Consider the following 14,995-nt stretch of genomic DNA (forward strand, 5'->3'; position numbering starts at 1 on the left):
CTATTCTTTTTGCTTTTTGGCTGATGTGAAACGATTCGTCTCGGGGAAACAAAAGATTTCAGCGAGTCGGAAATTGACAACATCTGTAGGTAGATAAACAGACGTATTAATAAACTCCCATGACGAAAAAAAATCTGCAGCTGCTAAATATTTCAGCTCACTAGAGGCGATTGTCTGTGCAAAGTACTTTTTTCTCCATTATCACGCTCGGATGTCAACAGTTGAATACACAAACGTACGTCATGATCGCTTTTTCATTGAGATGCCGTCAGTCACCCGAGTGATTTCGTGCTCAGCTCGCCTCTCAATTCGACGACGACGAAGTCCCGAGATGGAGGCGAATTATATTTACGGAACCGTTTGCCCGGAGCGGGAGCCGAGGCGGATCCCGGCTTGCCCGCAAAAGGTGAACTTTGACGCTGGCTCCCCACCCCCTCCCTCGTAAATCCTCCATGATTAAATATTTGCTGGTTCATTTAATATGAATGTGAATAAATGGTCAGGCGGTGGGTTCATGTCCGTTCCGCTGCAGTAATTGCCGTGATTTGAGGGAAAAGACCTCCACGGCGCCTTGTCTCTTTCATTTCCTGTCTTTCTGTTTCTCTCGCTCCGTCGGAGTTGTTGTCGTCAAAAGTCGTGACTGATTCTGGTGGCTGCTTTTTTTTCCCCTGGACTAATTGAATGGAATTAATGTGTGGCACACACACACACACACACACACATAGAGTACGTGCATCTAGTCGCGCACTTGAAATATGTAGGGCTGCGGTAAAAAAGGGCCGCACGTACGCAGACAGATAAGTACATGATTGATCATGTCCTTGACGGGTTCCCACTTTCTCTGTCAACGACAAAGCCTGGAAACTATTAGAATACATTAAAGTGTGTCACGGTATTCCTGGAGGATACGGTCGTCTCACTTTGAGGGACGCGGACTTTTTCTGGCGGTGGCGGTGTTATAATGTTTACCTTTTTAACTATTAAATGCGCCCGCTTCCCTTCGCGCGAGATCATTAGCATCGCTAAGAGCTAAACGACACGACGGAAAAGTCTTGCTGGGCTTTGTGGTTAACGCGCTTTTTTCACATTAAGAAAAATCCTTGCGGGATTTGTCAACATTGCTTATTGTTAATAAACAATAATCCATACGTCCATTATTTACGGCTTTTCAGGGTCGGGTTGCAGGGGGAAGGAGCTTCAGCAGGGATACCCAGACTTTCCCCAGCCACTTCTTCCGGAGAGATCTCGAGGCGTTCCCAAGCCAGCCGACAGACAGAGTCTCTCCAGCGTGTCCTGGGTAGTCCCCAGAGTCTCTTTCCAATGGGACATGCCCGGAATACCTCATCCGGATCAGATGCCCCAGCGACCTCATCTGACTCCTCTCAATGTGGAGGAGTAGCGGCTCCACACTGAGCCCCTCCGGGATGACCGAGCTTCTCTCTATGGAAGAGCCATGACACCCTGCGGAGAAAACTCAATTTCGGCCTTCCGGAGGGATCCCGAGGCGTTCCCAAGCCAGCCGAGAGACATAGTCTCTCCAGCGTGTCCTGGTTCGTCCCCGGAGTCTCTTTCCAGTGGGAAATGCCCGGAATACCTAATCCGGATCAGATGCCCCAGCCACCTCATCTGGCTCCTCTCAATGCGGAGGAGCAGCGGCTCGACACTGAGCCCCTCCCTGATGACCGAGCTTCTCGGCCTATCTCTAAGGGAGAGCCCTGACACCCCGCGAAGGAAACTCAATTTCGGCCACTTGTATCCGGGATCTTGTTCTTTCGGTCACGGCCCACAGCTCATACCCACAGGTGAGGGTAGGAACGTAGATCGACTGGTAAATTGAGATCTTCCCCTTTCGACTTAGCTCCCTCTTTACCACAACGGACCGATACAAAGTCCACATCACTGCGACATGTCCATCCATCCATCCATCCATCCATCCATCCATTCTCTACCGCTTTTCTGGGTCGGGTCACGGGGAAGTAGCTTCGGCAGGGATACCCAGACTTCCCTTCCCCAGCCACTTCTTCCATCTCTTCCGTTCCCAAGCCAGCCGAGAGACATTGTCTCTCCAGCGTGTCCTGGGTTGTCCTCGGGGTCTCTTTCTAGTGTGACATGCCCGGAACACCTCACCAGAGAGGCGTCCGAATCATATACCCCAGCCACCTCATCTGACTCCTCTCAATGCGGAGGAGTAGCGGATCGACGCTGAGCCCCTCCTGGATGACAGAGTTTCTCACCCTATCTCTAAGGAAGAGCCCGGACAACCTGCGGAGGAAACTCCTTTCGGCCGGTTGTATCCAGGATCTTGTTCTTTCGGTCATGACCCACAGCTTGTGCCCGCAGGTGAGGGTAGGAACGTAGATCGCCTGGTAAATTGAGAGCTTTGTCTTTCGACTTAGCTCCCTGTTTACCACAACGGACCGATACAAATGATTGGGGTTGGAATTAGGAGTTACAATAAAAAATTTAATTATCATTGAAACAATTTTTAGCATCTTTAGAGTTCTACTAGTTTTTTTTTTTTTTTTTTGTTAGTCTGGCAACGCACGTAAAACCCAAGTAACACGCAAAAAGTGTTCAATGAAAAACAGCAAAGACAAAAGTTTGATTCAACTAAATAAATAGCAGAAGAAAGATCTACTGGAGAAAAAGGTTGGAAAAGACAGTGGATAATAAGCACACACCCAATTAAAGCGACACAAGATATGAAACCGTAATTAGATTTAACAAAATGGTCGCACAAACCTTAAGTGCATCGGCCAAAGTAAACGATGGCGGCAGGCGATGAAATTGATCCGACAACTTCCTGCCGCTTCAGCTGCACCGAAAGCTGTACTTGCAATATAAGAGAAGGAATGTTCAAGAAATTCAAATTGAAAATGAAATCTTCACATTTCGTGAGGGTCTTGCATGCATGAAAATGTATTTTTGGTTGTTGATGTTTAACAATTTCATCCATCCATCCATTTTCTTTGCCGCTTATCCTCACAAGGGTTGTGGGGAGTGCTGGAGCCTATCCCACCCATCAACGGGCAGGAGGCGGGGCACACCCCGAACTGGTCAGCACCCAATCGCAGGGCACATAGAGACAAACGGCCGCACTCACAATCACACCTAGGGGCAATTTACAGTGTCTAATTAATGTTTTGGGAGGTGGGGGGAAATCGGAGTACCCGAAGAAAACCCACCCAGGCACGGGGAGAACATGCAAACTCCACCCAGGGAGGGCTAACATTGAACCCGGGTCCTCAGAACTGTGAGGCCAACGCTTTACCTACCTACCTTTACTTACCTAATTGCATGTTTTTGTATTGAAAATCAAATTTGTCTCAATACTTTCAGTACGACTGATCAACGTAATCTTTATGGTCACCAATATTTCTATAATATTTTCATACAGTTTTATCTTTAATTGGGAGTGGAAAAACAAGTTAATTTTGAGCACAGAAATCATAACCGATGGCGATCACGCAGTCGAGGGAATTGAAATCCGTAGAGGAACTCGCAATAACTCCACGACCGAACCCTGAGGGACGCCGGTGCTGAGTCTGCAAGGTATGCGCAGAGATAAAAAAAAAATCCCCAATTGGGGGAAAAAGCCGGCGTGAAGATGATTTAGCGATTCACAGACTGCAACTCCTCGCGGTGACATTTTTCCTAGCCGCCGCCATATATCCAAGATGGCAACCGCGGGGGGGGGGGGCAAAAATGTCCAACTGGCGCATCGCGCTTGTCAGCGCAAATCCACTTTTTGCATTCAAAATGGCCAGAGGAAGTGTAAAAGTACACAAATTGAGACAAAGCAACAGTCTCATCCCACGTTATATTAGATTTCATTTTTTTCCCCTCCAAATTGAGGGATTATGAAATCTGAGCGGTAAATGTAACCGTTGCACGAGGAGGGGAGGCGAAGGGAATAGCGGCGCCGTCCGCTGCGTTTCCTCCATCTCGTTTTACTCCGACGGAGACCTTTTTAGCCGAAGCTCTTTATCCTCGCTGAGCTCGGCCTCCCCGCGTGCAACCTGAAACTCATTTCTGGACCGTGCAGGACGCTGCCCGTTTCCAAATGGTGTTGCCGAGCGCATTATGAAGCATAATGTTGTTTGTTTTTTTGTATATTTCCATTTGCACCTTCTAATGTCAGAGCCCAGGACTCAGCTGAGATTTAGTACGTCCTAAAAAAATATAGAAATATAAAAAAAAAGAGATTTGCAACAACGGTTTACTGCCGTGATAGCTAGTTAGGGTGGCAACGTGAATCATCTTCGAATATGAATCATGTGTGCTCGGTGGGCAAAGTACTGACACGGCTTTAAAAAAAAAAAAAAAGCGCCATGGTTACAGAACGAGTGTAGGAGTTAGTTTGCAAACCGTTTCTACACCCCCCCCCCACCCCGTGTTTTATATGCAAATTCATCTCATCTTCATTTTTTCGGAGGCCCCTGCCTCTGAGGCTTTTCGCGTGGAATGGCTTCATAAATCTTTCTGACACATTAAAAAAAAAAATAATACTAATAATAATTTCAGGCATGATATAACTGTTTTTCACTCATTTAATGGCAAAGAGCAAGGTAAGATCAATAGCCGGCATGTCGGCTGAATGTATCGCGAGCTAGCTGCGAGACAGTTTGCGCCGGGCCTTTGTAGTACACTACAATGTGTGTGTGTGTGTGTGTGTGTGGTTTTTTTTTTTACCCCTCGGTTCCTGCAAGGATTAAACAACACGGCGCGATGATTAATGAGAGGTGGAGGAGAACCCTTTCGACGTGTTTGCAGGCTCTGCGCAAAGCTACGCTTGATATAAACTCGCTGGAAACTACTTTCATGACACGGGTGGATGGGTGGATGCGCCCCATTTACGCACATACGGTACAGCGTCGGTTCTCGACCGCGATCCGCCCCAGAAGGCGGTTCCAGAAGCGAGTTGTTCGAAAACCGAATCGATATTTCCCATTGCAGTTAATGGAAAAAGAAATAATGAGTTCCGAGCCTGAAAATATTTGGCTTTTTAAAGCTTTTTTTTTTCCTGATAATAAAGAATACATATATACATTGAAGAAAAGAAGTATTTGAACACCCTGCTATATTGCAAGTTCTCCCACTTAGAACTCACTGAGGGGTCTGAAATTGTCATCGGAGGTGGATGTCCACTGTGAAAGAGATCGATAAAGAAAAATCCAGAAATCGCAATGTATGATTATTTTTAACCATTAATTTGTGTGATACAGCTGCAAATAATTATTTGAAAACTTGAGAAAAACAATGTTAGAGTTGTACAATTTTGTCTCTGGTGTCTTTGGACAGCTCTTTGGTCTTGGCCATGTTCCAATTTCGAGTCTGATTGTAAGGGGTGGACATCTGATGCAGGATAATACATGGAGTGGAACTGCACACTGATGGTGTAGTGGTACACACGCCTGCATTTGGTGTGGGCAGTGTGGGATCGATTTCATCTCAGTGATGGTGTTGATACAGTATCTGCCCTGCGACTGACTGGCGACCAGTTCAGGATGTCGTTCGCTTTTCGCCCGAAGCTAGCTAGATTAGGCTCCAGCTTTCCCGCTACCCTTGTGAGGATAAGCGGCTTGGATAATGACATGACGTGGAGTGGAGGTGGACTTTTAAAGGCGGACTTACAGGTCTTTGAGGGTCAGAATTCTAGCGGATGGAAAGGTGTTCAAATACTTATTTGCAGCTGTGTCACACAAATAAATCATTTAAAAAAATCATACATTGTGAACTCTGGATTTTTCTTTTTAGGTGATCTCTCTCACAGAGGACATGCACCTACGATGAAAATTTCAGACCCTTCCATGATTTCTAAGTGGGAGAACTCGCGATATAGCGGGGTGTTTTCTTCACTGTAGTTTAAATACTTTTTATAATAAAATTATTTAAGAAATATATATATTTTGCTTTAAATGTATGCTTTAGTGCTCGAGTAGGCTAGGCTGGGAGTGCATTGCGGTATCTGTTGCAACTCGGCCCCCAACCATTTTTGTATGAACAAAAGTGTAGAATAACTTTAAACAAAAATAATGAGGGGGTAAAAAAGCTAAATTTTAATTTTTTATTTTTACTAAAAGTAACATCCAAAAACATTAACTCGGAACTCGAGTTAACGAAATCTTTGAAACACACGCAAAAAAGTAGAAATGCTAATGGAACAGAGAATTATTAAAATTCACAAGAAAAAAAGCAATGCAAAACTATCAACTACTGTTTCAAATCTCTTTGGTGGGGGTGACTCCCCCCCCCCCCCCCCCCCGAAGTTCTTTTCTTTTCCCAAAGAACTTGTCTACTGTCACTTCTTTGGAGCCACGATTGGGGGTTCATAGTCCTAAAAAGGAAGAAAAAACTGTCAGTAAATGGAGCCACCGGGACACGTCTGCATATACAGAGGCTGCGTTATACATAATAACAACGTGCGTCGTGGGTCAGCTGGACGAGCCGCGCGCGTTATGTTATTACCGGGTTTTGTTCGAGTACCGATTTTCGTTCGAGAACAGAGACGTTTGAGAACCGAGTATTCACTGTATGTGATGTATGCAGTATTACACGTTTGTAAATGTGTTAATATGCTACCGTAGCCCACTTAACGCAGTGTCCTTCCCCCACTCCCCACCCGCTTTTTGTACCGGGTTTTTTCGCGGTGTGTTTGAATGTTCAGTAACAAAACGTGTCGTGGGTCAGCTGATCAGACTGCGCGCGTCATGTCATTTTCGCGCTTTGTCGGGGACGTTCGAGTACCGATTTTCGTTCGAAAACAGACGCAAAAAAATCTCAAAATTTTCCTTCGAGAACGGAGACGTTCCAGAACCGAGTATTCACTGTATGTGATATATGCAGTATTCCATGTTTGTAAATATGTTAATATACTACTGCAGTCCACTTAACGCAGTGTCCCCCCCCCCCCATTTTGTACCCGGGTTTTTTCGCGGTCCGTCCGAATTTACAATAACAAAGCGCGTCGTGGGTCAGCTGATCGGACCACGCGCGTTAATGTCATTTCTGCGCTTTGTCGAGGACGTCCGAGTACCGATTTTCATTCGAAAACACGCAAAAAATCTCAAAATTTTCATTCGAGAGCCGAGTATTCACTCTACAGTGTGTGATATATGCAGTATTACATGTTTGTAAATATGTTAATATGCTACTGCAGCCCACTTAACGCTAATGTTTGTACCTTTTTATGTGAATTTATGGATACATTTAGATCAAAAACGTTAGCATGAAGTATTTCCGAGGCCACTTTGGGTCTTTGTGTGTCGACGCCCTTGCGGCGCATTTCATTTCTTTCATGTGACCAAATGAGATTCTAATGGACATTTTACGTCCCGCCGCCCCGACCCCACTAAAGTGATTTAGTGGCGCGGTGACCCGCGACACTCGTCGTTTTTCAGTTCAACATTTAGTGTTTGGCATTTTGGGAGATTAATTTGACCCGGGAGAAACGATTTGGTCAGCGTCGGCCCGATTTAAAATGCAGACGTCGGTAATCAAAGCTCTCGTCGGCGTATGAAAGTCGTTCTTCGGGACGTGCAAAAGAAAAGTTTTGTCGTTTAGGGAGTCAGACAGGGGGTGCGGACTGCTGCCCAGCAGACGGTAAAATGGCAGCGGGGGGGTGGGGGTGCGGTTGCGCTGATGCCGTTGAGGTCTCGGGTGACAAGCGCTGTGCAGTTTTGTCCTGGCGGCAGACAAGAGTCACAAACTTGAGCGTCTCACCACTGCGATACGCTGGCAATTCTCAACGGAGCGTCGTGTTACGTCTGACAATTATCGCCACCGGACTCCTCTGAGAACAGAGGACTTCTTTGAAGGAGTCCGCGTCCAAATGCACCAAACTGCGGACGCGCGGAACTGGTGGTGGTCGGAACTTTGAAGGATTTAGTCGTCATACCCCCGGTATACGTGCTGCATTTTCAAATTTTCACACTGAGTTCAGGTGTAATATGGAATAATAACTCCTCGACGCGGGGCTAAAAAATAAACGAATGACCGGTTGCTTGATTTGCTAGCGAGTTAGCTTGATACTATAAGTAGGTCAGGTCGAGTCGGAGGGGAAGTAGCTTCAGCAGGGATACCCAGACTTCCCTTCCCCCAACCACTTCTTCCAGCTCTTCCGGAGGGATCCCGAGGCGTTCCCAAGCCAGCCGAGAGACACGGTCTCTCCAGCGGTGTCCTGGGTCGTCCCCGGTGTCTCTTCCCGGAGGGACGTGCCCGGAACACCTCATACGGATCAGATGCCCCAGCCAGCTCATCTGCCTCCTCTCAACGCGGAGGAGCAGCGGCTCGACATTGGATTGACCGAGCTTCTCACCCCATCTCTAAGGGAGAACCCGGACACCCTGCGGAGGAAACCCATTTCGGGAGCGTGGCTTGAATTCATAAATGCTCAATGCTCAATATTTTTCGGAAGTTCTTGAATTGAAATGGTTGTGGTATCAGCTCATCTGTTAGGACTTGACATTTGGCCTTTTGAGTCCCGCTGCGGAGAAATCCCGGTCTGCATCCTGAGTACTGTCGGGGCGCCCTTGAGCTCGGCTCAGGGGTGCCCCATCACTCTCACGTCTCTCCGTGTACGTCGACTTGTTTGTGGTCCGTTTCTCCGTGTGGTGTGCGGCAAAAATATACGCAGTGAGTAGAAAATCCCCTGAAGGGATCATTATGACTATCGAGCCATCCATTTTCTGTACTGCTGATCCTGTTGAGGTCGTTCGGAGCTGATGCTGACTCGGGGGCAAGAGCCAGACAAAATCCCGGACTGCTTGCCGGTCAACTTTTAAGTAAATCAGAGCAGGAAGACGCACGTCAAGTAAGCGGTTTTGTTGTTTCTTCGAGTGACGTCTCGCTAGCCGCGTCGGCACATTCCTTTACGCCGGAAACGTCACTAAATCCTTGTTTACGTTTGCCGCGAAATCCACGTGATCCGGACTCTGGAGCAAGCATTTATTTTTTGGAGGTGGGAGGGGGGGTGTGGTGGGGGGGGGGGGGGGGGGGGATTGTCACTTGTGTAGTGTCTGCTGTACCGGGCCGGTTCGGTTATCTTGGGCGTCCTTGCCTCCGAGTTGCCGCTTCTTATTATAGCCGCGGCGTGTTTGAGCAACATACCGGATGAGTCACGGTGCTTTTAAGCCGGCTTCCGCAACAATAGAAAAAAGGCTGGTCTGTCCGTTCATTCTTAAAAATTGTTCTATGTGTCCCATTTTTTTTTTTTTTTTTTAAATGAGCTGCATCTTCCCGTGCAGATCTTGCAATTTTTTTTCCTGGTGAACAAAGGCTTTGATTGATTCATTATGGTCACATGACTGCAACTTTTATCTACCGTTAATGCTCGTACACAAAAAAAAAACACAGCGTGACCGGACCCTGACCGCGGTCCGCCATTTGAAGACATCCGTTCTAGGGTTCTTTGTTTTTCTTCTCTTTTACGTCATTGAGCATTCTAGGCGGTGCTTTTGCAGTCATTGTTACGGCTCGGAAGAGAAGCAGCAATCCCTAACTTTTATGATTCATAAATAATTGGGCTAATGAACATGAAACACTTTTTTTTGGTACCTTTTGCAGCTTTATTGATGTTTATATATCAAGTTCTGAGCACAACCGGATTGAGATACCGTGGCATGACTTCAAGACGGCGATATTCACCAGACAGCACAGTAATTTATCCATTTTCTTAGCCGCTTATCCTCATGAGGGTCGCGGGGAGTGCCGGAGCCGATCCCAGCTTTCAACGGGCAGGAGGCGGGGTACACCCCGAACTGGTCAGCAGCCAATCGCAGGGCACATCAAGACAGTCGCACTCACTATCACACCTATGGGCAATTTAGAGTGTCCGATTCATGTCGCATGTTTTTGGGGTGTGGGAGGAAACCGGAGTGCCCGGAGAAAACATGCAAACTCCACACAAGTGGGGCCGGGATCGAACCCGGGTCCTCAGAAATGTGAGGCCAACGCTTTCCAGCAGCCGCCCGCAGTCATTTACTGAACTGCAAAAATTTTACAAATAAGAACAAATTCAATTCCCAAATTCATCCTGGTCGTTATGTGCGTTTTAAATGCGACTAAAGGAAATGTTGGGGTCAAGGGTCAACCACTTAGTAAATCAAAGGATTTGCAGTTTTAGTTCTAAATATGTAAACATTCTTTTTGTGGTATTATTTTTAGCAGACTCTTTTTGATTTAGCTAAAGATCAGGTGACATTTTCTGACCAATTTATGCATAAATTTAAGAAATTCCAAGCCCCCTCCCACCCTCCCCCACTGTAAAAACACTCTACATCCATCCATCCATTTTCTTTGACGCTTATCCTCACAAGGGTGGAGGGGAGTGCTGCAGCCTATTCCAGCTGTCAACGTGCAGAAGGCGATTTAGAGTTTAGTGGGCCAAAATGGGGGTTCGGTATCTTACTTGAGTTGACTTAAATAGGACTGGAGGGGAACCACAGTTCCACCTCCCCCAATTCACGATCTTCCCCTATTAACGTCTCAAAAGAGTCGATAAAAAGGTCAAGTCATCTAATATCTCAGGGCAAATCCATTTTTCTTCTCTCATTCATAATCTCAGAGAAGCAGACACCCCGACAAAAACACCTTTGCACAACAGCAGAGTTCATACATACACTCAAACTAAAGATGTAATATCCATCCAGTTTCTTTGCCGCTTATCCTCACGAGGGTCATGGGGAGTGCTGGAGCCTTTCCCAGCTGTCAACGGGCAGGAGGCGGGGTACACCCTGAACTGGTCGGCAGCCAATCACAGTCACACCTAGGCGCAATTTAGAGTGTCCAATTAATGTTGCATGTTTTTGGGGATGTGGGAGGAAACCCGAGTGCGCGGAGAAAACCCACGCAGGCCCGGGGAGAACATGCAAACTCCACACAGGCGGGGGCCGGGATCAAACCCGGGACCTCAGAACTGTGAGGACAACGCTTTACCAGCTACCCCACCGTGCCGCCTAACGATGTAATAATAATACCGAATATTATCGGACCCAATCACACCGGTTTCACTTGTAAAGAGGGGATTTTGCCACATTGCCGTCGAGTTCTACTTACTGAAACGTTGTATACGCTTCTTCACTCGCCGAACGATCAAACCCGGGTGCTCAGAACTGTGAGGCCAACGCTTTCCAGCTGCGCTACCGTGCTACCATAAATTAACATCATTTTCATTATTCCCTACATTATGTACTTTGAATGCTTATTTTTGGCGGGGGTTTGGAATGGATTAGGCTATTTACATGTTAAAAGCGCTTCTACTTACGAACAATTCACATTACAAAATGACTTGTGAGGCAATTTTGAGTGTCCTATCAATGTTATGTGTTTTTGGGATGAAACCCGGAGGAAACCCACACAGGGACAGGTAGAACATGCAAACTCCACACAGGCGGGTGATCAGGGATCAAACCGGGGACCTCAGAACTGTGAGGACAGCGCTTTACCAGCTGGGCCACCGTGCCGCCACACTTGAACTAAAGTTGTAATAATAATAATAATAAGGAATATTATCGGACCGGTTTCACTTGTAACGAGGTGATTTTTCCCGCATTGCCGTCGAGTTTTATTCACTGAAATGTTTTAAACGCTTCTACAGTAGCCGAACGCTATCATCACCTCATCATCTTGGCTGGGAATGATTTTAATTTTTTTTTTTTTTTAATTTCTGCGCAGACCCACTCCCAGAAGACATTAGCGAAAGTGCCAAAGGGTAGAGTTTTTGTTTTTGTTTTTTTTTTTTTTTACCCCCCCTTCCGGCTTAACCCAGTTTATGAAAGAAAGTATTTGAGCTCCTTTAAGTGAAGCTTCCCACCTTTTTCTTTGAATAATGACACAGATTTGCATTTTTTTTTTTAAATGATTTTCATTGCTTACTTTTTTTTTGCGCCGTGTTTGCTGTGCTATTTCACAGGTTGATGGATGTCATTTGGTGTTGCTCATGCGAAAAAAAAAAAAAAAAAAAAAAAAAAGCTCACCGCGCTCCACTTGTTTCTCAATTTTTGTGTCCTTTCTGCAGACGGTTAGTCACGCCACGACTCCCTCGGATCCCCGCGAAGAACCGTCCGCTCGGAGGTGAAAGGATTTCAACTCGGGCACTGACTAAAAACCCCTCTTCCCGGTTCTCAGCGCGGGAGACGTTTCTGCGGGCCGACGACTTCGTCGAGCGATCGGTCTTTCGCAAGCACTTTGGGTTCTGCCGTCGACGGGAAAGCGGCGGACGCCCGCGCTCGCATGAGGACCGGAACCTGGCAGGGGGGGCGAGGTGTCTTCCTTTTGGAGAATGCAAACGCCCGAACAGGAGTAGTCATGCCGTCGTCCCGGTGACCTTCGTGCCGGTTTACGTTTTTTATCTGGACTACTTTGTCGGGCGAACTGTTGGGCCGGCGCGCTCAAGTGGCGGCTGGAGCCAACATGGCCAAAGCTCTGCTGAAGATCCAGCGTTATTTCCGCAGAAAACCCGTCCGGTTCTTCACGCTCATTTTGTTCTACCTGACCGCCGGGAGCCTCGTCTTCCTGCACGCCGGCATCGTCGGCGACAGCGGCCCCGGGAGGCGGGGGCTGCGCGCGTACACCGTGGCGGCCTCCGAGACGGGCGGCCAGGTCGCCCCATCGGACAGCGGCGGAGCGGGCGTCGTGCGGGTATTTAAGGAGGCTCACGGCCCCAGACGGGGTTACGCCCCCATGTGGAAAAAGAAGGCGGGGCAGGTCAGAGAGGGCAGAAGCGGAGACTTCGGCAACAAGTGGGGCCTTGCCGCCAAAGCCCGCAATGCCAAAGAGATGGACGACGGAAGAGGTGGGTTGTCCGCCGGCGTGCCGGGCGCTTTCCCGCGGGTCGCACTCCGTGGGGCCTCTCTGGCAAGAGAAATTCATTAAAAGGGAAATCTCTCTAATAAAGTGCATTTCACAACAGAGGCCATAAATCACATTTACTCGCTCGCTAGCCCGACTTGCGGGGGGGGGGGGGGGGAATCATAACAATGAGTTCATTATTCCACGGAAATTATTGTAAGCGAATTGAAACGCTTCCAATTGCGCGTTTTGTCGGCGTTGTGAAGTCGCTAATTGCGTTCCTCGACTAATTATTAGATGATTCGGAATTTTTAATGTTCTTATACATTATACATATTGTACCCCGTTGCAGCGTTTTCACCTCCAAACGTTTAGCGTGACTTCGGTCCAAAGTAGTCTGTGATTAAAAACTGCAAAAGCGATAACGACGGAGCGTTTGTCGCCCGCGTTACAAGTCGCCGAGCGTCACGATGATTAAGTCCTCGTTTGAGGAAAAAACCTCTTGAGAGTTGTGCGCCGCCGCCGCAGCTGAAGGATCACAACATCTAAATAACTTAATAGCAAAGTTCACGGCGTCTCAGTAAACACGGCGACTACAAATTACCCTTACAATGGCGCTTATAAAAAGCCGCCTTATCTTATAGCGTTCAAAGTCTTTAAAAAACAAAAAAAAAAAATTAGTTCTATCGCGAGGCTCCATAACCAATGTTTAATAACAGCAATATCCTGACGAAGCCTGTTAGGGTGTAATTTAATTTAACTGTGGGGTAATTTAATCTTTACTCCATTTTCTTTTTTTTTTTTTTTTTTCCCCCCATCTTACGCACGTCTCCCAGCTCAAAACTAAACAATGTTCGCAGCGGTGGATTTGAGTAAATATTATCAATGTCGCTTTTCCAAGTCGCTGAGGTCGGTGCAGCTGGACAAGTCGGTGTTTTCCAGCCTTTTTTTTTTTTTTTTTTTTATGGGAAAAATCAAACGTCAACCAAAACCGTCACAAAAAGAGGATTCTCAAGGTTGTAAGAAAACAAATTTTACGACCAATCAACTGGAATTGCCTCATTTCTGATGATTTCTCAGAGCGCACGAATGTGCTGCTCCACACTGGATGGCAATCAAAAAAAAAAAAGATGGATGAAATCATCATTAGCGCCAAAAATGTAGGTCAGTCTCACACAATTCCTACTCGGGGAAATCTGCATTTTTTGCTCTTACTTTTAAGAAAAAAAAAGTATTTGAACACCCTGCTATATTGCAAGTTCTCCCGCTTAGAAATCATGGAGGGGTCTGAAATTGTCATCGTAGGTGCATATTTACTGTGAGAGAGATCACAAAATTTAACAATTTATTTGTGTGGTACAGCTTCAAATAAGTATTTGAACACCTGAGAAAACCAATGTTAATGTTTGGTACAGTAGCCTTTGTTGGCAATTACAGAGGTCAAACGTTTCCTGTAGTTGTCCACCAGGTTTGCACACACTGCAAGAGGAGTTTTGGCCCAGTCCTCCATACAGATCTTGTCAAGATCAGACAGGTTTCTGGCCTGTCGCTGAGAAACACACAGTTTCAGCTCCATCCAAAGATTTTGTATTGGGTTTAGGTCTGGAGACTGGGTAGGCCACACCAGAACCTTGATATGTTTCTTGTGGAGCCACTCCTCGGTTTTCCTGACTGTGTGCTTCGGGTCTTTGTCATGTTGAAAGACCCAGCCACGACCCATTTTCAATGCTCTGACTGAGGGAAAGAGGTTGTTCCCCGAAATATCACAATACATGGCCGCCGTCATCCTCTCCTCAGTACAGTGCAGTCGTCCTTGTCACAAAATGCGCAATATTTCCCTTTGAAGTGCTACAAAGTAGTTTCAAAGCAAACGCTACTAGATGAAAAGTCCAGCGAACTTAAATGACAAAAATGAACACAAATACCGCACACGGGGGAGCCATCTTGGCATACGTGGCAAGACTGCTCGCGAGAAGTGACCATTTTTTTTTAACAGCGCACCTCGGTCGCCCTCCATCGCTGCCGTTAAAACGCGGAGACGCACCGGAGCACCGCGGAGGCGCCATTAGCATTCAGCAACACCGCTAACCTCTCCAGCTGAAAGTCATTTTCTGTAGGACAATAGAAAAATGGCAGGATTTTTGGATTGTGGCGAGGCGCACGCTCCTTTTGTCACTTAAAGTCACTCCAGACTCCCCTCAACCTC

General features: G+C 46.9%; 1 protein-coding gene across 3 annotated transcripts in view; it reads left to right on the forward strand.

Annotated features, from left to right (window-relative positions):
- wscd2 (WSC domain containing 2) overlaps positions 1-14,995 on the forward strand; it is a 62,853-nt gene that overhangs the window by 26,478 nt on the left and 21,380 nt on the right. For 2 of the 3 annotated variants that reach the window (XM_061817289.1, XM_061817288.1), the window contains exon 2: positions 12,017-12,793. The exons of the other annotated variant lie outside the window; for it this stretch is intronic. In XM_061817289.1, coding sequence (XP_061673273.1) covers positions 12,412-12,793 — 382 coding nt within the window. In that variant the 5' untranslated portion in view covers positions 12,017-12,411. The remainder of the gene's footprint in view (positions 1-12,016; positions 12,794-14,995) is intronic. 3 annotated transcript variants of the gene reach the window in all.

The sequence above is a fragment of the Syngnathoides biaculeatus genome, chromosome 4 (assembly GCF_019802595.1).
Source record: "Syngnathoides biaculeatus isolate LvHL_M chromosome 4, ASM1980259v1, whole genome shotgun sequence".
Taxonomy (NCBI): Eukaryota; Metazoa; Chordata; class Actinopteri; order Syngnathiformes; family Syngnathidae; genus Syngnathoides; species Syngnathoides biaculeatus.